The sequence below is a fragment of the Schistocerca americana genome, chromosome 7, assembly GCF_021461395.2.
Source record: "Schistocerca americana isolate TAMUIC-IGC-003095 chromosome 7, iqSchAmer2.1, whole genome shotgun sequence".
NCBI lineage: Eukaryota > Metazoa > Arthropoda > Insecta > Orthoptera > Acrididae > Schistocerca > Schistocerca americana.
The window spans coordinates 213,305,701-213,329,879 of record NC_060125.1 but is presented as its reverse complement, the minus strand read 5'-3'; the positions used below and the strand labels follow the sequence as shown (position 1 = coordinate 213,329,879).

The 24,179-nt window shown below is 39.8% G+C and overlaps 1 protein-coding gene across 1 annotated transcript in view; it reads right to left on the bottom strand.

Moving 5' to 3' along the window:
* Positions 1-3,940: 3,940 nt before the first annotated feature.
* LOC124623178 overlaps positions 3,941-24,179 on the bottom strand; it is a 43,949-nt gene continuing 23,710 nt past the window's right edge. Inside the window, exons 2-5 of the mRNA XM_047148982.1 lie at positions 18,797-18,933; positions 11,855-11,913; positions 11,159-11,242; positions 3,941-4,073 (exon numbers count right to left, since the gene is read on the bottom strand). Of these exons, the coding sequence (XP_047004938.1) occupies positions 3,952-4,073; positions 11,159-11,242; positions 11,855-11,913; positions 18,797-18,933 (402 nt within the window). The 3' untranslated portion in view covers positions 3,941-3,951. The remainder of the gene's footprint in view (positions 4,074-11,158; positions 11,243-11,854; positions 11,914-18,796; positions 18,934-24,179) is intronic.

The window sequence follows — 24,179 nt, the reverse complement described above, 5'->3', positions numbered from 1 at the left end:
AAGGCAAAACATTTTACGAACTTCGTTCTAAGAAGTTACTCGTATAATCATTTCGTTAACTGTGGCTGACGCAGATTTCACTTCGATATTTACAGCTCTTTCACTGTAATGTTTTTCACGTAAAATATGACTGTAATAACGAAACCAATGATTACGTGTGAAGTAGTTTTGCATTCATTGTGAACCACTTCATTCATCAATTGTTAGACTGCGTGAAAAACTAAAGCGTTTCTATTTTTACATGATTTCTACCTATGACTTACGTAATATACATTAGAGGAACTGAAAGTGAATTAATGTATAACTGAATCATGGAGCGTCTCTTTTTATTTCTGCTGTTGTAGACGAAAAATATATATGCATTAATTCTAAATAAAGTAACAGATATGTATAGCTGTCAGTGAGACTTTTTTAAATATCAGTGATGCTCATGTTTTGAAGCCAGTCTTAATCTCTTACTATATTTCTATCTTTTCGCATGTAACATACAACATCCTAGATAATCTGTTTTCTCTTCTACACGCTCTAATTTCTCTCTGCGTTTTTCAAAATGTTCTCTTTTAGTCATATCAGTGCCAGGCTAAGTATTCTCGACGACGTATCATTTTATTACTAGCCCGTCCTTTACCGACAAGAGATTTCATCAACAATCGTACTTTCGATTGTTCTTCCTAGTGATTACGTCAGGTAATTATCTGCCCACTAGAGTTAGAACATTGTTCTGCAGAAGGACATTTAAAACGCGAACAGATTCTCCTTTTACATCTTCTGTAGGACAAATTTCACTTTAATAGGTGCGCTCGTGACATGCTATATCAGGAACATTAAAAAATATTTATTGAGTTACATGTAATTCTTTGACAGAAGTAAACTTTTCTGTCTGAATTGCATGGCGCCCTGCAACCATGTTTTACACTATTCTTAACAAAAATCTGTCTTAATACACTCCTGGAAATGGAAAAAAGAACACATTGACACCGGTGTGTCAGACCCACCATACTTGCTCCGGACACTGCGAGAGGGCTGTACAAGCAATGATCATATGCACGGCACAGCGGACACACCAGGAACCGCGGTGTTGGCCGTCGAATGGCGCTAGCTGCGCAGCATTTGTGCACCGCCGCCGTCAGTGTCAGCCAGTTTGCCGTGGCATACGGAGCTCCATCGCAGTCTTTAACACTGGTAGCATGCCGCGACAGCGTGGACGTGAACCGTATGTGCAGTTGACGGACTTCGAGCGAGGGCGTATAGTGGGCATGCGGGAGGCCGGGTGGACGTATCGCCGAATTGCTCAACACGTGGGGCGTGAGGTCTCCACAGTACATCGATGTTGTCGCCAGTGGTCGGCGGAAGGTGCACGTGCCCGTCGACCTGGGACCGGACCGCAGCGACGCACGGATGCACGCCAAGACCGTAGGATCCTACGCAGTGCCGTAGGGGACCGCACCGCCACTTCCCAGCAAATTAGGGACACTGTTGCTCCTGGGGTATCGGCGAGGACCATTCGCAACCGTTTCCATGAAGCTGGGCTACGGTCCCGCACACCGTTAGGCCGTCTTCTGCTCACGCCCCAACATCGTGCAGCCCGCCTCCAGTAGTGTCGCGACAGGCGTGAATGGAGGGACGAATGAAGACGTGTCGTCTTCAGCGATGAGAGTCGCTTCTGCCTTGGTGCCAATGATGGTCGTATGCGTGTTTGGCGCCGTGCAGGTGAGCGCCACAATCAGGACTGCATACGACCGAGGCACACAGGGCCAACACCCGGCATCATGGTGTGGGGAGCGATCTCCTACACTGGCCGTACACCACTGGTGATCGTCGAGGGGACACTGAATAGTGCACGGTACATCCAAACTGTCATCGAACCCATCGTTCTACCATTCCTAGACCGGCAAGGGAACTTGCTGTTCCAACAGGACAATGCACGTCCGCATGTATCCCGTGCCACCCAACGTGCTCTAGAAGGTGTAAGTCAACTACCCTGCCCAGCAAGATCTCCGGATCTGTCCTCCATTGAGCATGTTTGGGACTGGATGAAGCGTCGTCTCACGCGATCTGCACGTCCAGCACGAACGCTGGTCCAACTGAGGCGCCAGGTGGAAATGGCATGGCAAGCCGTTCCACAGGACTACATCCAGCATCTCTACGATCGTCTCCATGGGAGAATAGCAGCCTGAATTGCTGCGAAAGGTGGATATACACTGTACTAGTGCCGACATTGTGCATGCTCTGTTGCCTGTGTCTATGTGCCTGTGGTTCTGTCAGTGTGATCATGTGATGTATCTGACCCCAGGAATGTGTCAATAAAGTTTCCCCTTCCTGGGACAATGAATTCACGGTGTTCTTATTTCAATTTCCAGGAGTGTAGAAATACCAATCTATTGTTTTCACTTAGTTTTTGTAAATATTGTAAATTACTCGTCTATCACTTAACTTTACACCCATTCTCATAAATTGTAACACTGCAATCGATTTAAAAGCGTAGGGTTTTTTCGTTTAGTTTTGATTTTATTTAGTTCCATGCATCATATTCAAGAAGAACATTATGGCGCGAAACGTGTCATATGAATAACAATTTCTCAGACAATTAAAACGTATTTGTATGACTACATACTGGACAGCTACTGCTTTATAACTGACTACTTATTTATTTTCAAGAATTACTCTATGATATAAGAATTGTTAAACAGAAATAACTTAAGCGTTCACTTGAAAATACTTCTGCCGTCTGACAGTCATTTTATTTCCATGTGAATACAACCACAATAACGGCTTTCTGAGCTTCGAACCTTCTAGTATTCTTCCTTCCTCTACCAAAAGAAAGCTCAAACTTAATTCTGTGGTTTCTTTGGTGAACGATATCTGCTCTTTACCTAGTAACTCTTCAAGAGCTTATTTTATTATGCTGCATATTTCGATGGTCACCTGATTGAAACTTCACTTTTCAGACTGGTCGTCTGATAAGTTTCGCATTTATTCCTTTGCGTCTTCTTCAGTTGTTCGATGGAAACAGTTTGGAGGGTGTGTACTTCATCTCACCCAATTACATGTTGCTGAAGTCCAAGGCTATGATCTGAATGCATATCCAAATCATGCTTTGCAGTCCAATATTTACTATCTAAATCTTTCTTTAACTATGACTTATTCTAAGTGATATATACTTTGGTCTTCAAGTATTTTCTTGTAAATCTTCTTCTCTTGTAGTTCTGATTGTAGGTGTTCGTGACAAACATACTCCAGGAGAACTCCATCAGGCTCCACCCCTTCTGTTTTCTTGTGCTGATCGAAATTCTCCTTCGATTTGCATTATTTTTAGCTGCCTAACGGTAGTATCTCAGTGTCCCAGGAAATTTGATTTTCGTAAAGTGTATGCAGGAGGAGAGACAGGGTGAAACACTTTGGTGAAATTCAGCGATGTAGGAGATACAGTCGTTTACTACGTAGGTTGAGCTGTACAAGAAAAAATCAGTAAGGTACAGCTAGTTAATTGAAAGCGATTAGGTGCAGATTTCATCTAAAATATCTTAATGCCACACAGGGTTGTAGAAGTGTTCAGGATGTTGCCATAACTGACATAGATTTGCTGACTGTCTCGTTATCCTATAATAATTAACCCAACTTATTGATCTCCTTTCGCATGTCTCCTTATATACCAGAGTTATGGAAAAGTAACTGGAGTATCATTTAATAACAATGTAGTATTCCAACTCATCGGTTCTAGGCGTCACTTTAAAACTGTGTGTTTCTTGTTTCTAGCGTAAGAGATTTATTTCATTATTAGTAGCGATCTACACATAACCCTCTTTGAAGTATATAAGTAAAGACTGATTTTTGCTGGTTCCTTTGGGTGCACAGTTATTACTCAGTAGAAGGCAACACAGCGGAAGGAAACAGAGATTAGAAATCTAAGAATTTATTTACGTTAATTTTTATTTGTTAACAGATATTGTATTAGCATATTACTTCCTTGAATAATGATTTTTCTACTTCAGGGTGTTCGTCAACGATCTTCCAGATTCGCTCGAGCAGCTCAGCACTGGGTTTCTTCTCAGTGGTGAAGATTTGGGACATTTCTGCAACAAATATTTCAGTTATACGACTTAACAGCAGTAAGACATGTTCTCACATTGTCACTAACATGAGGACGTGTACTTTGTTTACGTATGCTTAAACTATTTACAGGCTGGCAAGTATAATTGATCTGGGAAGTGTGTTATATTTTTCTGACATAACATCATAAGTACAGCGAAGAGATAGTTAGAAAATTATTCGAAATGATTAATGATTAAAAACACCAGGAAACCCGGCTCTAGTGACGGAGAAGTAAAAAAAAAAAAAAAAAAAAAAAACAACAAAAAAAACAAAAAAAAAACGGAACTCTGGTTATTTCTGAAAATGAGTATTAAAAGTTCGTCTTTTCAGTATATTACATAGAGAAATTGCATCTTTACATTTAAAGGTTACTACTGTACATAACCTACAGCTTCCAAACTTACCTGGACGTGATTAATTCTGCTTGAGCTTTTTCAGCGAAGAGATATTGGAACATTCCAGTACGCAATTTTTCATTTCTTCGGAGACCACCTGATTCAGTCTGTCCGGCTAACATAACTCACTGAACAAGCGCCGTTATGCACCAGAAAATCCCGGTCACTACATTGAGCAACTGTTGCTCAATGTCAGGGTGGTGTTTGGCGCGTAATTTTAAGCCAGTTTCACTTTGCCCGCCCTTGCATAATGCTTCAGACACAGAATGAATCTCTCGATCTTTAGCAGACTATACACTTTTACGAAACTTCATGACAGATTAAAAATATGTGACAGCTCAGAATTAGAATCGCATTTTAGTCATCCATTGGCAGTGCTTGTTGACTGCATTTTCGCAGTTTTCTATTCAGATGCGAAAAATTACATATACCACAGTGTGCCATAGACGTTCACGGGGAATATGTATACCTTATGATACTCTATAAACGCAGAGGTGTAACAAATGTGAGAGAGAGTCAAGGAACAAGTGTCTAAAATATGGAATGGCATGTAAGAAATGTAAGAGAGGGGACAACGAGCAAGTGTCTAAAATATGGAATGGTATACAAAGTATGAAACATTACGCAAAGCAAAAAACCTAACTTAAAAAATGGTACACGCATCATGGTAGAAGAAGGCACACACTCTCCTATCAGCCTACTGTGTCTCTTCCCACTGAAATATACACTGTACATCACCTGTGTCGATTTTTTATTATTTAAAACTCTAATTTCAGTCTGCTTGGCGGTCCTCGTTCAGCTTCATATTTTGAACCTTCACCCCGTTAAAATACAGATAGTGACTGTTTGCCATTGATAAACATGGAGCAGAAATATTGTCATGTGATGACAAGAAAATGTGCTGCGAAGTGCAGGATCTGTTTTATCTTGAGAAGAGGGGTAGGGGGAGGTGTGGGAATCATCAGTAGCAAGTGATGACATGTAAGGCATCATCATCTGACCAGTCGCCATGTTGATGTTTCAATGACCTTCTGCCATCTTAATTGCCATGTGGCATCATAGCTCCTCTCTTTTGGAAAAATCTGGCAATCATGCAGTCTGTTCCCCTGTCTCCAACCACCAAGACGACACCAAACCCCCATTATTAAATTTCCCAAAATTTATATTCAAGGCAATTAGCCTAGAGGAGATGGGGGATGGGAGAGGGCGAGGGCAGGGGGGTGAGGGAAGATGAGGATGGAGATCATAAATCAAGGAGGGATGGGAAAGGGGGAAGAAATCTGAAAAAAATAGCATGCTGTGTTGACACTTCCTTTGTTGCACTATTGTCGACATACAATAGCAGTTAGCAGTGCACTGATCGCAGGTAATGAGATGCAGTCGTTGTTGTCGTACTCTGACAACTGTCTCCTTTCATGGCATGGACCACAAAAATTTTTGAAACCCACAAGTAAAGATCAGACAAATCAGATATGGATAATGTGTCGCCATAAGATATCACTCAGATGCAGCAATTTGAAAATCCACTCCAGCACGGCTGCGACCATGACAGTGTGACTCCTTGGGGGTGTTGTCTTTCAGTGTACCGTGGTACGAGGACCAGTGCGAGGCAGCGTGTGACACCAGCTGGCCAAAAAGGAAAGAGCCGGGTAGTAGAGCACTGAAGGGCAACATGACAAGGAACCTGGAGGCACCGCCGAATGAGTGGACTGAATTGATTCGCCCGCATGCCTGAGTAGCATTGGTGAATTGGGATGCCTTTAAGAAGAGTGTCCCTTCCAAACTGTCATAGCTAGGCACGCCCTGTGCTGTCTCCCATAGAGCTGTCTTGCATGCTCCTGCAAGGCATTATTTGGGGCAGCATATTGAGCTGTGTGTGTCTGTTGTCGTACAATGCTTTCCTAAACCATTGCCAGAAGTAGTTGTTAACTGGTAGTTTGTTCATAGTGGAAGGCAGAGTTATTTATTTGTCCGTATGTTTATAGTCATACTAGGACGATTACTGATTATTTGCTCCCATTCTAAGTCTTGTTATTCCTATTTCTGGTTATAGCATGTTGTTTATTCAGTAGAGTTGTGCTGTACACAGTGAACTGTGTATGTTATTGCTCCTTTTTCCAGGTCACGCGAGCACGTGTAATTGAAACAAACCCTTGACATATTTTCTGCTAGGGTTGTGTCTCGGTCTGATTTCCTCCTGTTTGAAGCCCTGCTTCTTCAGATTAATGTAGCTGTTATAAATCCGTTCTGAATACAATGCCAAAATTATTTTGAGATCCTGAGAAAGCATTTGGGCATTATGTTGTATTTTGAGGCTGCTTCGATATTGCTTGTATTTGATAATATTTGCGATAAATTATCACTCAATTGTTAGACTGTGTATCATTTTTAGGGAAAGATTTTATGTAAGAGTCTGACGATTATAGCAAGCCTGTATGTGGTGCTCTGGCCTAGGTAAAATAGTTTATATTGTGTCTGTTACACATTTCAATTTTTTTTGGATAGTTGTACTTATTTTGGGGAAACCCTGAGCAATTTTATTATTCCAATTGTTTAAACGTCATGTGGGTATCGTTCGGTTACGTTATCCATTTTTTATTGTTTTGGTTTATCGTAATGCCTTGTGAAGGGATCCAGATGTTATCTCTGGCCCATGTTGTAGTGGAGAACATCACCACAGTGTACTGCTACTGCTTGCAGATTGTCTCACACTGTCATTTCCCGTTACTTCACTTCATTGTGTTGCAGGAGCAGCGCCATTTGGGGTTATAATCACGATATCCTCACGCACTCAGACGTCCAACGTTCTATTCACGATTTTAAGATCCCTGGAAACATGCTGCCGCACTTACATTCATTTCCTCTGTGTATTTAATATGTTGCGTCACCTTATCTATATCGTATTTAAGTTTTGCAGAGCACTGTATTATTTTTATATCTTCGTCTGTGTGGTCAACAGCGCGTTTGCTCTCTTGCTCTTCTGCATGCTTACTTTTCTCCAGGTCAGTCAATTTATTTCAACAAATTTTATTCCTTCTGCACTGAGGACATATCTTTGCTTGATGTGATTTTTCAGATTCGAAGAAACCGATGTCGCATAATGCAAATGCTGGCGAGCTTTCAGCGGGGTAAATTTATTGAAACCATGTAATTATAAATAGTGGGTTGGTTGAGGGTTCGAGGCTAGGCTGTGGTGAGCCAAAGTGAACTGGGGCACACCACCCTGACCTGGGCCGGGTAAGCCAGGGAGTGGAAGCTGTAATTTCCCTACTACTGGCAGTGGGGATAGTCGGTTAGGTTTGGTGGCTCGGGAACTAAGTATACTGTTGTGAAATGAGCGATAATGAACGCTAAGACTAATTTCAAAATTAAGTCGTAATTCTCAGATTCGTGACATCGCAAAAATAATCGCATCAGTGTGATCATGGCACTGATGTGCATAAAATGAGATCTTAATACCCTGTATGTTATAAAAAGCTAAAACCTTTAAAATGAATAACTGTTGAATGATTCATAGGATCTTTACAAACAAGATGTTGCTTGGTTGATTCGAAGGAGTGGACTAAATAGCGAAGTCATCGCTACCATTGGCTTAGTGACAGATGGGGGAGGAAGTCGATCATGGCCTTTCAAGGAACCATACTGACATTCGCATGAAGCGATTTAGGGAAATCACGGAAAGCCTAAATCAGGATGGTCTGACGTGTGTTTGAAGCATCGTGTTTCCGAATGTGATTCCACTGCGCCACCTTGCTTGGTACTAGTGGTTGAATGATATCAGCACTGAAAGTCACATCTGTATATACTTTATTTACGGAATTATAATATGTTTTATTTATTTTTACTTATTTAAATGTGTCAGAGCAAGGTATCCTCCACACTGACACAGAAAGTGAAAGGAGAATGACATTCATTGCACATTTCCCTATGTAATAACGTATAATACAAATAGTTTATTAAGTGCATTCTTATTTAGTTAATCAAATGTCGCTTAAAATAAATGCACTTGTTAGTTTAAAGTGCTGCTATAAATGTCATATCTGATACAATCATTGAATAGAGTACAAAGAGACACTGCTACTGATTGGGATGTCTGTGCTGTTGATCAGGTGTTAACAACAACTTCTTTGTCGTTTATATTGTGTGTCTGTACAATCAAATTTCATCTTTAATTGATTGTGCATAAACTATTAGACAAAGGACACTGTTGTTCTGATGGCGACACTTCTTTTAAGATGGCCACTCTGTGGTTAATGGTCATGAAGGTAACTTGTATGTTGGAGAGGTATCAGTGTGGTTAGAATTTCTGAACTTTCAGTTAGATGCAAGTGCCTCAATAACTTCGCTTGATTGTGCCACATATTAACAGTTAAACTCATCAAGTCTTTCTAAATTTAGCAAGCACCTCACTGCTTACAACCTGACAGGAAATTCCAGTGCTTGGACAGTGTAGTTTGCCTGCCACTTACAAATCTCATACTAGGACAGTGAATTTTACTGTGTAGAAATCAAGAGACAGTGAGAACATTTTCGTTTTAGATTGCTTTGATTTGTTTGGCCTTAGTATCCATGGCAATGTACTGTCAATCTCTATATTTGCATCAAAAGACAGTGTCGCTTGCTTGTTTAAAGAATTTCCTGAACTATTCTCATAAGGAATGGGAAAAGCAAATAACTTCGTAGCACATGTTGCATTGACAGATAATGCACAGTTGAAGTTTTTTCGTGCCCACCCTGTTCCAATTGCTTTACGAGACAAAGTAGCCAGTGAATTGAAAGAATTGCAAGATAATGGTGTATGTGCTCCCATTCAAGCTAGTCAGTGGGCCAGTCTTCTCGTTTTGTTGCCTAAGCCTTCTGGTTGCATTGGCATTTGTGTTGACTACGATTTTACAGTCAAGCCACAGACAGTAGTTGACACTTATCCGTTACATTGCCTTGAGGTTGCAAGTGGTCATGTGAACACTTTAATATTCATTTGCACTTAAGAGGAATTTTGCGCTGGATGAAACTTATTCCATGAAGCAGTTGGAACTCTTAACTATTTTTGAGTGACTGGCAATCGGTAGCTTTGAACAGCATTGTGAATTGTTAGTGATTAGTTTGTTTGAATCTACTCATGCTTATGCGACTTTTGATTTCAGCACCACAGTCCACTTCATTTATATGTGAGCTAGATAGTTATCTGTGAGTAGTTTAACGCAATGGAAATCTGTTTTTCATGAAATAGTGATGTTTAATTTATATCTGGTGATCTACTACCACTTTAAACAGGAATCATTCAGTCTATACTGCATGTGATTATTACTATAATTTTATGTCATACAGAAACACATATTTGTATTACCACGACTTAAATTGTTAGTGTAGCTTAATAAAGCATTAGTGCATTCAATATAAATTCTCTGGTGCTGCCTACATCAATTATTCAAAAACATAACAAACCTTGTCATCATTTTTATTACGGTTTTATGTCATTTTTGTTCAAATTTCCGTAGCTAGTTGATTCTTAGCCAGTGTAGACTAAAAGATCACAAGGTAAATCTGTATGTGCAGTGAATTTGATTGCTGGGCATGAAAACAGACTGTGCTCAGGTCAACACTATGATGATATTGAGGCAATACTTCAAACAGCCCCATGCATTGCCCAAAGACATTTTTGTTAAGTGTACATAACTCTTGTACATTCCAATAGGGTTTCTCTGCTGGATGAAAATTTGGTGATGTTAGGTAGCAACTCACACCAGTAAAGTCGCAAATGTAATGGAAATTTAGTTAATGAAGTGTTAATTAGAATGTCAGCTTCATATAATTCATAATTATATGTATTATGATTATCGTGTACTGATAAATTAACTGAGCATATTGTAATGATTAATATGCTCATGCACTATATATGTTGTAATATTAGCTTACTGAGGGTATCTAGTTAGATGTTAGAAGGGGTGTGATGACTGTAATCTGGTCATGTGAAATAGATTCATAATATGAAATAAGCAATTCAAAGCAATCTGTTAACACACATTGTATGGTGAAACCATCATTATCGTAGCTGCCATTGAAAATAGAAAAGTTTTGTGCAAATGAAAAAACTAGAATAAACTTCCATAACATGCCTTCATGTTCTCCTTTTTGTCCTTTGGTTATGATGAATCTCAAATGTCAAACAGTAAATAAATTATTTTAATGAGCCTGTTTCATACAATATCCATGGTTAAGTTAATAAACTGTAGTCAACAAAATCAGTAATGTGAATTAATTGTCCAACATGGATATCATAACAAATCCATCAAGTGAAATCAGATATGAGTAAATATTTCCATTCGAGACAGCTTTTCTTAATTAGCTATGCTTAGCTTGAAAATAATTTACTTCTGGCAAATTGTATAGCTAATTGATGGAAATGGAATTTTTTGCTTCATCTCGACTATGCATCTCTGATGCATGTTACATGTGCAGACTAAAGAAATTCCTCATTCAGCAAAGTTTGACATTGCTGTTATTTCATTTTCAAAGAGAATATTTCTGTCTTTTTTAAAGATAGAGGTCCTAAGATGCGATCTGAATAACCACAGGTATGTGTATTTTTAAATTAATTTAGTTTCTCTGAAAATAAGAAAACTCAAAAGGCAGAGGTTTTCATCTCAGAAATTTTTAACATGTAGACTCACCTTGTCCCAAGTAGCAGAACTGATCAATAGCAATGTCTTTGTCTACATACACCAAATTGTACTCTCCACTAAACTCTTTGTCCCCTGAAATGAAAATCATGAACAGAATATAAACACAGAGATTCACATGAATGTTAATGCTAACATATGATTTTACCGACAGTTTCTCATAGTAGCTTACCTTTTATTTAAATTATGACGATTTTTTGTAGAAGTTATATTATTATTGACATATAGGAAACCTTGGAAATATGATAGTATCCATCATTTCCCAGAAGAGTATGAAAAATTGAGCTACAGACTGATTTGTTCACAAAAAATTTCTCTCCTCTCCCGACTACATAATTACTCTGTCGCAGTGCACTTTATTTCCATCCTGTGTCTATTCAGTAACAGAAGATGTCTATGCAGATTGCGAATTACAACAAAGAAATGTTTGTGGAATGAAATTTAATAATATTGGTGTACTCAAAGATTTTAGTTTTGAAAAGCTCATTACATACGAGAAAACTGTTATCTGACTTCAAGAAGCTGTAGACAATTCGTTTATTGCATCTTTGATCGATGTACAATGACTGAATTTTGCCGTTATGTACAATGTGTGCACATTAACCTCTAGCATAATAAAAAATAAGATTTTTTGTGTATAACTTCTAATTCAATAAGAATAACATTTTAATCCATACTTACATTTACCTGCATATGCTTTCACCACTAGATTTCCTTTGAATGCTACTTTAGCTGACACAGGGAAACTAAAATAAAATAAAAATAATTAAGACATTATAAGTTGTATTTCAGTGAAGCAATACACATGTGTTAAGTGTGTAATATTGTTAATGTTCAAGTTATTGTGATCTCAAAAACATTGTTCCAATATAACTACATGTTGCAAACTGGGACACTACCGTCATCTCATTTACACAAAAAACAGTTGCGTATTCCAACTGTCCAATCATAAATCACTTTCCTTAACCGAAAGGAACAGTCGACTTTTTTTTTTGAAAATCTTCTTACTCTAATCGTGTCAAGATTTACATTTTCTTTATCTGCGTCATCTTACGTAATTTTCCTCACTTGTTCCTGTAGTATTTTACACAGTTTTGAATATTGCATGTCCTCTTTGAATTTACGCTCCTGCCCATTAGTTTTGCTGCTTTTTTTGGATATGCGGTAACAAACATTATCACGTTGTCTAGTTGTCTGTGTCTTCCTTGATTCTCGCCAGAGAATGATGCGATCATTCATTAACCGGTAACACCACTGTATGATTTTCGAAAAATCATTTTTATTGCCTGAAAATATTCTGTGTACCTTCTAAAACATGAGGTAACTCCAATTCCTGAAAAAAATATTGTATGGAATTCCGAGCTCCTCCTCTAGCGCCTTTGATGACCAGAAAAGGCCTATTTGCGCCAATTGGATACCCCCTGCAATATGTAGGTTTAGTTGCATGCATTTCACTCCTCTAATAGGTTAGCTTGCCGTTAGCAAGCGTCAGTAGGTGTACAAAAAGACAATTCTTTCGCATCCAGTTTTGATTTTTGAGTGTATTGCTTTTGATAGTGTATTTGTGATCGAATAGTATACAGGTTTGTCTTTCAAGTAAGAATGATTGGCAAGAAAGTCTACTCGAGCAGAAGAGGTACGAAAACAATGCGCCATCGTAACAGTATATCATCAAAGCGTTCAGAGAATAGTTATGAGGCTGAGAGCAGTTCGGAAGGAGTCAGTGCTTCTGTTACGAAACTGAAAGACATCGACCAGGATTTTGAGGTGAATTACGTTTTGAGCTATAGGATTAGAAATTTTCTTAGCGTTTTGTCTTTTATTTCCCAACACGTGAAATGAAAACGAGAAATGCAGACATCACGTTGCTAGAACGAAGTCCTCGAGCTTCGGCTTCACAACAATTATTGCGTGTACAAACTGCCCAGAAGTTGTTATACCAAGCAGTAAGTTTGTCCTGAACGCATATGAAATCAACCGTCGAATCATCCTAGCAATGTGCCTGCGATGAGTTGGGCTAAGCGGGATTGTAATGTTTTGTGCGTTTATGGGATTGCACAACCGTTATTTTAATCGTTCTATGATGAACTAGTGGATTTGATGTCGTTCGTAACGATAGCAGTATTACAGGCTAGTCCTCGGATAGAAGATGAATGGTAAAAGTTTTCCAAAAGTAGAATTTTTTCATTTGTTCATATCTACGAGGGTAAGTCAATTGTTATTTTGTTTATTTTGGTAGTATTGTCGTTTACTTTGATTACACATGGTTTGTTTATTTGTTGTTATATCTTTGAAATTGTCAAGCTGCTATGTTAGTTTCGTTATTGTTGTCGTGCTGTTAATCATAGGTGCCCCGCTGTCTATTTGCACCAAAGAAGATCAACGTTCAGTGATCCGTTTTTTGTGGTCGGAAGGCGTATCAGGGACCGAAATTCATAGAAGACTTTCAGTACAGTACGGGAACAGTGTTTTGCCGCGACAGAGTGTCTTCGAAAGGATTGAAAAATTCCGAAATGGTCGCACAAGTCTTACACACAATGAAGGAGCTGGACGACCGTTTACCACCACAAATGAAGAAACTATTGTGCGTTCAGGTTAAATGATTCTCTTAGACAGACGATTAACTAATGACGAAGTGGCACATCGTCCGCAAATTAGACACGGTTCTGCCTACGAAATCATCCACAACAGACTTGGGTATCATAAATTTTGTGTAAGGTGGGTCCCAAAACAACTTACACATTTGCATAAACAAATGCGCTTGGACATCTGCAAAAACATTTAGATCGCTATGGTAATGAAGGGGACAACTTAGGTTCATTACTGGTGACGAAACATGGGTCCATCATTACGAGCCGGAGAGTAAACGGCAGAGTGTGGAATGAAAACATCCAAATTCGCCATACAAGAAAAAGTTCAAGACCCAACCGTCCGCAGGAAAACTGATGCTTTCGGTTTTTTGGGACGCACAAGGCCTAGTACTGGAACATTATGGGGAAAGGGGCACAGCAATAAACAGTGTACGTTACAGTGAGATGCTTACTGATAGGCTAAAGCCTGCAGTTCGAAGCAAATGCCGAGGATTGCTGTCAAAAGGTGTTGTGTTGTTGCACGACAATGCCCGTCCACATACTGCTGCCCGCACTGCTCAAACGCTGCAGAAACTCAAATTTGAAATACTGGATCATACTCCATGTACTCCCGATCTTGCCCCCTCTAACTATCGCTTGTTTGGTCCACTCAAACAGACATTAAGGGGCCGTCGTTTTGCCTCGGACGAATCAGTGAATGTAGCGGTGCATTCCTGGCTCGCAGCTCAACCGAGGGCATCAGAAAGCTTGTACAACGATGGACCAAGTGCGTTGAAACGCATGGAGACTATGTCGAAAAATGATGTTCTTGTAAGTTTCCTATTTGAATACAATAAAATTTTATAACTACTTTGCGTTAATAATTGATTTACCCTCGTATAACACATTTCAAAACTTCAAACGCGTTTTTACCGAAATATGATTTTTATAAAGGGCTCGCAACATAACTCCAACAATTTTCAATTTTTTAAATTGAAAACTTATCCTCGACTTTGTAATAACATTTCAAACTGGACCACCTAGGGGATTTTTGATGAGTTGTTTTAAATAATATATTTTAACAAATGCCTGCCCTTTTTGTGAAAACTGAACTACTTTATTCCAACACTCACCAATTACCCAGAAATCAGTGTTTCTAAAGCTTCCTATGCGGTTGACTAGCTACACGCATTCAGATTACATAGATTTTTAAGTTTTTTTTTCCTTTTCCAAATTGGCGCCAGTTATCGTGCGCGCCGTGAATCGCCTCAAATTCAACATGTCTAGGGAGAATTGCTGCAATGTCACCATTTTGTAATAATTTCCGATGCATATTTTATATACTTAAATATGTGTTCAATTACTATCCCAAGTAATATTTCTGTATCACCTTTCCTTCCGCCCAAAATTTACTGTCAAGAATACGCTTTTTTCAGGCAGCTACAGTGGCGGTACCCCTTAATAGTATTTCTTCTTGCAACATAAACTGACGTAACAAATGACAATAGGATCATAGAATAAGTCCCAGCATTCTAATCTGTTTAATACAAATGTATCATTGTGATCGCTGACATCAGTTACAAAGCACTTGGTTTCGTACTCGACAAATGTGAAAATGAAATAAAAGTAATATAGCCAGCTTGCGGACTTCCCGAATACGTCCGACACGTAGCGGTCGCTGTCAGATGTGTTCACACTTCTCCACTCTGCAGATGTCTGCAAGCTTACATGTCGTTTTCTGTTAGGCTGTGGAACAACTTCATCGATTCCTTATTTACCTTTACTATCCATGAGGAGGCAATACTGATTTCACGATTTATTTGAAGAAGATTGATTTGAAGATTTATTTGAAGAAGATTTTATTTGAAGAAACGCAAATCTACGTTTATAGCATTTGTATACTTTGTGCGAACTTGTGACAATGTTGAACGAAATACACTCTTTGAAATTCTCAAAATGGAGGGACAAAATATGTAGAGAGAAAGCAGCCAGACTGCAGATTCGAATGACATGGGAGGGAAGTAGTTGTTGACGAGGGACTGAGACAGAGTTATAGGTGTTCAAATAACCAAGAAGAAATTTTGAAAGGGAATTTAAGTTAAGGGACGAACATCTATCAAGCTCAGTAGCAGAAACAACATCCTCCATAAACTCTGTGGCACTACTTGGGGATCATCAGGAGAGACTCCTTGGATATCGGTAGTTTGATAGGTTAAGCCGTACAGCGGCTCGCGTTGGTACCGTGTGTAAGCTTCCGCCAGACCGTATCGTTTAGTTGGCATGGTTGCGTTGTTTGTCTTCTTCTCGTGTTCACTGCCGCCACTCGGATTCGTAAGCGTTGCCTTTCCTCTAGTGGCAGCAGCGGCGCTAATCGATATGTAGTTCTGCTGCCCTATCTTTGGGGCGACCTCGCTCTTTTCCCCTGTGGTGTGAGTGAGGAGTTCGGTTGGGGACGCAGGAGCAGCGGGGTCCGCGCAGAGCGACAACACGCCAGTTCCGCTGGCGGTGTGTGTGGACTGCCGGATCGAAAGGCAGTGGTCGCAAGGGTGCACGACCTCGTCGAAATCGGATCCTGCATGTTTAAGTTGAGTGCATTTCCTCGCCTTGCCGCCGCTGTCTGGTGCGTGTAAGTTTGACGGCTTCTGGATTGTAAGTCGGGTGGTGTTCTTCTGCCTTAGTGGTAGTCATTCCTTCTTGTTCCGGACACTCTAAGCACAGTATTCTGTGGGCGGAGCCCAGACCGCTGGTTCTGGCTTTGACGTAATTTTACATCTTGCATTTGTTTTGTTGGATGTCAGGTAGCCTCACCAAGATTATCATTATTCGCTCGTTAGACTGCCACTAGTCCGAGTTACCATCTTGTGATCTGAGTGCAACTCTTGGCTGCCTTTCTCTTCGCTCGCGAAAGTGTTTTTGGTGTGACCTATTCAGAGGTCGATTCTTGGAGCACCGTCTGTCACTGGCCCTTGTGTTTTGTTTTACTATTGTATTATTAAGTTTCCATCATTTGTATCACCTGTTTGGTGATTTATGGTTTGTATTTTATTAATCAACTTTGCTATGCCATTCGCCATTTCACAGTATATTTGTTAAGTATTTTATAATTGCCATTCTGGCGTTAAAGGCCTATCAGCCGTGACTGTGCTTACTTGCCTTAAATTTCTGTTTACGACCACATTGGGTTGTTTTCGAAAATTATTTGCTTTCTGTATTTTATGCATGTTTGCTAAATTTTTTAATAATTGCCATGTTCGGCGTTAAAGGTCTTCGGTCATGATTGTGGTTACTTGCTTTAAAATTCTGATGGCGACCACATTGTCTTGTCTAAGAAATTATTGGCTACTGTATTTTATGTATTTGTTAAATTTTAAATAATTGCCATTCTGGCGTTAAAGGCCTTCAGCCATGGTTGTGGTTACTTGCCTTAAAAGTCTAATTGCGACCTCATTGGTTTGTGTTCAAAAATTATTTATTAAAATAAATGAGTGATATTGTTAAGCAAACCAACAGGAATTGATTCAAGCCACGTCCACAATCGTAACCCAGTCCTGTCTTCCTTAATTACGAGGTTTCATAGGTATACTCAACAACAGAGTAGGCCTACTGTGCGTCTTCCTGGCATAATAGCCCATACGAGGAAAGATAGACGTACAACTTAACGAAGCTATGCATATTGTTAATGAGTCAACATTATCTAATTCCACGTAATGGTTACCTGTCTTGATCCACATTCCGTTTCCGGATATCAGACGAAAAACGCGCTACTACGTGCATGCCAGAAGACTGCTGATAACCTCAACCTTCCAGTATAGAATGATGTATTCCCTACGGAGCGAAAAGGATTAAGATCAAGACATTCCATTGTTATCACATCCAGACACTGAATTCAATGCCATCGATGAATGGAAACACTACTGGGAACAAAACTGTCCACCACAGCGTCAGAAACTGCCCAGTAAGCCAAAGAAACCCACTGGATTTGACCAGCCTCAGGAAATTTGGAATGATCTCTATCTTATGACTGTGATGCGAAAATGCAGTTTTTCATGTTATTTCAACATGTCCCGCACGTGCCTGGAAGGGTCCTCTCGAAGATTCTCTGCCAGGGAAGAGTGGTGCGATAAAATAAACATAGGAATTTTGTATCAGTAAATAGCTGTTGTCATTTGAGTTACTTTATGCTGGAAAGCTCTGTTTCAATGTTGATATGTAGTAGCTTTGTAGTCTTCGTGTATGTATTGCCGAACGATAACTAAATAACAAATAAAGTTAATGGAGAAGAAATTAATACTCAAGTTTGCTTATGACATCGTAATTCTGTCAGAGATGGCAAAGGTTCTTGGTAGAGGAGCTGAACAGAAATAGTAGTACCTCGAAAACAGATTATAAGATGAACGTCAACAAAAGTAAAAAAAGAAAAAAAAGTGGTGGACTGTAATCGAAAATCAGGCAAAGCTGAGGGAGATAAACTCCACCTGAACAGGCCATGAAGGCCCAAGCTGAGGGAATTAGATTGGGGAATGAGACACATATGGGAAGCAACATAACTGCCGATATAAAATGTAGAAAGACTGGGAAGCAACATAACTGCCGATATAAAATGTAGAAAGACTGTTTGCAAAAAACAGAAATGTGTTAAAATAGAATCTAAGTGTTAATAAATCTTTTCTGGAGCTATTTTTTTGAAGTGCATTGGAATGAAGCTTTTGCAATTTGGTACTACAGAAGAATGCTGAAGATTAGATGGGTAGGTAAGATGACTTATGAAGAGATACTGAAGAAGAACTTTTCAAAAGCTTTCAAATACCGTAAAAGTGTACATCATTTCATTAAAAAGAACCTGTCTTCTTCAATATCTCGCTTGATACAATAGTTAAGAGTATTAACTATACCACATATTATTATTTCCCCAAAGCCTTGTTTCGATCTCTTAAAACGTTCACAAAAGCGAGACGTGATTCATCTTACGCTGTTCACCCTAAATATGAAAGAAATGATGAAACTGGTGGCGTGTTATAACGATGCCTCACATATGGCACTGTAATAACTGCGTACTTACTCAGGCTGCCTGCTGAAACTGCCGTTGATGTTGATTTCATATGGGTTTTCTGCAGCTGAATGAGTGAGGACATAGCAGCCCAGTCGCTGGATGTGTGGCTCTTCATACTGAAACTGCAAGTACCAGTTCCTCCTATCCTGCAGAGGAGTGAAGCCATCGTAAAATGTTGACACACTCACACGTTACATTCATAACGTTCTTCAAGGAAATGGATTACTTCAAGTTCATAACACATCGAGTTCAAGTATATGTAGAAAACTATTCACAGTGTAGTCGCTTTTGGTACGTGTAGTGAACTGATCGTTTTTGCGAGGTTACTTAATTTTGCTGCTCACATCAGTTGAGACGTGGCAGTGACATATTACTGCCATGCCCACACTCATTTACAAACGTAACTGTATGTAATCTATTAAGTTAACGAAAAGTGAAACTTCTTGTAGAAGAGATCGTAAAATATGTGGCTGAAATTTACTGGTGCAAGCAGCATTTAAAGTCGACATTATGTTCGAGTGTTATACAATTTTTAGCTGAACAGCGCATCAAAACTGGGGAGGTGATTGGAGCCATGTTGACCATTGTCAATGAGCTTTTGGATAGGGTGGATAGCAATGTGCGGTTGTTTATCTGATGATGCTGTGGCGTTCGGGAAGGTGTCGTCGTTGAGTGAATGTAGGAGGATAAAAGATGACTTGGACAGGATTTGTGATTGGTGTAAGGAATGGCAGCTAACTCTAAATACAGATAAATGTAAATTAATGAAGATGAATAGGAAAAAGAATCCTGTAATATTTGAATACTCCATTAGTAGTGTAGCGCTTGACACAGTCACGTCGATTAAATATTTGGGCGTAACATTCCAGAGAGATATGAAGAGGGACAAGCATGTAATGGCAGTTGTGGGGAAGGTGGATAGTCGTCTTCGGTTCATTGGTAGAATTTTGGGAAGATGTGGTTCATCTGTAAAGGAGACCGCTTGTAAAACACTAATACGACCTATTCTTGAGTACTGCTCGAGCGTTTGGGATCCCTATCAGGTCGGATTGAGGGAGGACATAGAAGCAATTCAGAGGCGGGCTGCTAGATTTGTTACTGGTAAGTTTGATCATCACTCGAGTGTTACGGAAATGCTTCAGGAACTCGGGTTGGAGTCTCTAGAGGAAAGGAGGCGTTCTTTTCGTGAATTGCTACTGAGGAAATTTAGAGAACCAGCATTTGAGGCTGACTGCAGAACGATTTTACTGCCGCCAACTTACATTTCGCGGAAAGACCACAAAGATAAGATAAGAGAGATTAGGGCTCGGACAGAGGCATATAGGCGGTCATTTTTCCCTCGTCCTGTTTGGGAGTGGAACAGGGAGAGGAGATGCTAGTTGTGGTACGAGGTACCCTCCGCCACGCACCGTATGGTGGATTGCGGAGTATGTTTGTAGATGTAGATGAAAATTATAAGACTCGGGCACAGGAAACGCGAATCAACTACAGTGGCTGGATTCAGGTCCCAGAGAGGGAAGAAAGACGTGGGTAAAAGTTATAGAAGAAAGGCGTAAGAATACTTAAGTCAAAACTAAAAGCAAAAACAGAATGGGTCGCCCCTGGCCTGGCAGAGTGGAAGCAAATAAATAGTTTGCCCATAAAAATACATTTAATATGAGACAAATTGCTCCTCAAATTATCAGAGGTAGGGCAACAAGTGAGTAAGAGCTTATGTCAGGCTATTATACCCTCTCTCACACTCGTACTGGCAAGTAGGGATACACTTATTGCCTTACTGTGTATATCCTCAGGGTTGTGGTACATAATCACACTTGGTCATCGGAGAATCTTGTGGGCTAGATGCTAAGCAGTATCAGCGCTAACCTGGCACCTCACGAGAAATATGCTGCATGGGCACTAATTTAGTATTATATCCAACTAGGGTTGCTACTTAGTCAAAGTGATGAGGGGGATATGATTACTATGAAATAATGGCTTCTGTAAAGGTCTCTGTAAATCACGTGTGACGTAGATTTACCTCAGATTTGAAACTGATGCTGATGTACATCATCTCAGTTGGAAGACACGGGGGCTCAACAGCATTATCTATTTGCACTAAATGCGTTGGGTACTTATTTCAGGCCAAACAACCTCTTCCAGGCCCATATTTTCATTCAAAGCTTGTACATGTGCAACCAGCTGGAGCACAACTTCAGAACTCTTGTAGGACACGTTAGGCAGGGGAGTTGTTGCAATGCTGTGGCGTCAGTGGGGTGGATCGAGTGGCAGAAACCAGACCACATGCAGCTGCAATTGTCAATCTCACTGGCATGTTTCGTAATTTACTTACGTAATAGAAATCGATACGTCAACATTAACAGACAGGTGAGAAGGTTAGATATAGTCAGCCTTTCCATGCAGACAGAATTTTCTAAATTCTACACCAGATTAATTACCCACAGCTCCTTCTGAAATTAGGAAGATAATAAACTCTCTCAAGAATAAAAGTTCACATGGAATTGATGGAATTTCTAGCAGGATAATAAAAGCTTGTTCCCAAGAGATAAGCGGGATTCTTAGCCACATATGTAATAGCTCTCTTAAGCCGGGTATTTTCCCAGATAGACTGAAGTATGCCATTGTTATACCACTGCATAAAAAAGTCGATACATCTGATGTTAACAGCAACCGCCAAACTTCTCTTCTGACTACCTTATCCAAAATTCTTGAAAAAGTAATGTATTGTAGAGTACCTTCACACCTTTGTAAAAATAAAGTTTTAACAAAATGTCAGTTTGGTTTCCAGAAAGGTTTTTCAACGGAAAATGCTATATATACTTTCACTAACGAAATATTAAATGCTCTGAGTAACCAGAAGTCACCCGTTGGGATTTTTTGTGATCTCTCGAAGGCTTTTGCTTGTGTAAATCATGGAATACTTCTAGATAAGCTCAAGTACTGTGGTGTGAATGGGACAACGCACAAATGGTTTCAATCATAGCTAACTGGAAGAGTGCAGAAAGTTGAAATAAGCAGTTCACATAATATACAAAAAACTGGTGATTTCTCAAACTGGGGAACAATCAGGAATGGGGTACCGCAAGGTTCGGTCTTGGGTCCTCTGCTGTTCTTAATATATATTAATGACTTGCCATTCTATATTCACTAAGATGCAAAGCTGGTACTTTTTGCCGGTGATACAAGTACAGCTATCACACCCGACGGACAAGAATTAACTGGTGAAATTCTAACCGATGTTTTTCAGAAAATCATTAAGTGGTTCTCTGCAGATGGGCTCTCATTAAACTTTGACAAAACACAGTATATACAGTTCCACACAGTAAATGGAATGACCCCATTAATAAATATAGACTTCGATCAGAAATCGGTAGCTAAGGTAGAATACTCAAAATTTCTAGGTGTATGCATTGATGAGGGGTTGAACTGGAAAAAACACACTGAGGATCTGCTGCAACGTTTGAGTTCACCTACTTATGCTATTAGGGTCATTGCAAATTTTGGCGGTATACATCTGAGTAAATTAGCTTACCACACCTATTTTCATTCTCTGCTTTCGTATGGCATCATATTCTGGGGTAACTCATCATTGAATGAAAGAGTGTTAATTGCACAAAAGCCTGTAATCAGAATAATTGTTGGAGCTCATCCAAGATCATCTTACAGACACTTATTTAAAGAGCTAGAAATCATCACTGTAGCCTCACAATATATATATTCACCTATGAAATTTGTTATTAACAGTCCGAACGAACTCAAAAGTAATAGCAGTGTACATGGCTACAACACTAGCAGAAAGGATGATCTTCACTACTCAAGGTTAAATCTAACTTTGGTTCAGAAGGGGGTAAATTATGCTGCCACAACAGTCTTTGGTCACTTACCTAATAGCATCAAATGTCTGACAGATAGCCATATAGTATTTAAAAGGAAATTTAAAAAAAATCTTAATGGCAACTCCTTCTGATCATTAGATGAATTTTTGGATATATTAAGTGGGTAATTTCCCAACCCCACAAAAAAAAAAAATTTAAAAAATTAAAAATATTGAGTGTCATGTAATATTTTGTCTAATGTAATATCTTGTATAGACATATTTTATTAACCTGACACGTTCCACATCGTTACGAAGTGTCGTATTCATGATCTATGGAACAAGTACTAATCTAATCTAATCTACACAGTAGAAATGACACAGATCATTAGGAACGCCTCGAAATTGTGTGTCACCTGCACACTGTCTCTACTGACTGCGATCTACAGGGTGTCCTACATAAAACTGTCACGCCTCACGTCCGACATTAATAACAGACTAACTAAAAACGAACAGATAATAGTAACGTTAAAAACGGCAACTGTCCAGCCGCAGTGGTAACACCTTTTCTGGTCAGATCACCGAAGTTAAGCGCTGTCGGGCTTGCCTAGCTCTTGGATGGGTAACTCTCTGGGTCTGCCGAGCGCTATACCGAGCGAGGTGGCGCAGTGGTTAGCACACTGGACTCGCATTCGGGAGGAAGACGGTTCAATCCCGTCTCCGGCCATCCTGATATAGGTTTCCCGTGATTTCCCTAAATAGCTTCAGGCAAATGCCGGGATGGTTCCTTTGAAAGGGCACGGCCGATTTCCTTCCCCATCCTTCCCTCACCCGAGCTTGCGCTCCGTCTCTAATGACCTCGTTGCCGACGGGACGTTAAACACTAATCTCCTCCTCCTCCGAGCGCTATAGGGACGTGTGGTGCATTCAGCCCCTGTCAGACCAATTGAGAAGATACTCTTCTGAGAAGTAGTGGCTCTGGCCACGAAAGCTGACTACGGCCAGGAGAGCGGTGTGCTGACCACGTGCCCAAGTGTCTCCATATCCGCATTCACTGATGAATATCTATAATGTTAAAGTGCTGCGTGGCGTCAATGTTGATTCAGACCACTACATTTCAAAAATCAAAATCAAACTGACACCTAAAAGAAAAAGCAAACCTCAAAAGTTAGATACAAAGAGAACATATGATTCTAGTTATATTATTAATAATCAGATATACTACGAAAGATCAAGATTACCTTAAAGTGACAACTAAAAGCCACTGTCAATCGATTAAAAGCCTTGGCTGAAGAAGTAGCTCCTGTACGGAAACGCAAGAGACATGCTTGGTGGAATGAGGAATGCGATGTAGCGATTCAACGTAGACATAAGGCCTGGTTAAATGACCAACAAAAGAGAACTGAAAGCTCCAGGGTGGAATTAATAAATGCTAGACGATCAACCACCAAAGAAATTAGAAGGGTCAAAAGGCAATTTCACAAGGACTCGCTAAAACCTATCGAGGATGCTTACAATAGCCACAAGAAAAGAGATTACTATCAGACATTCGAACAGTACTAGTCGAAATACACTCTA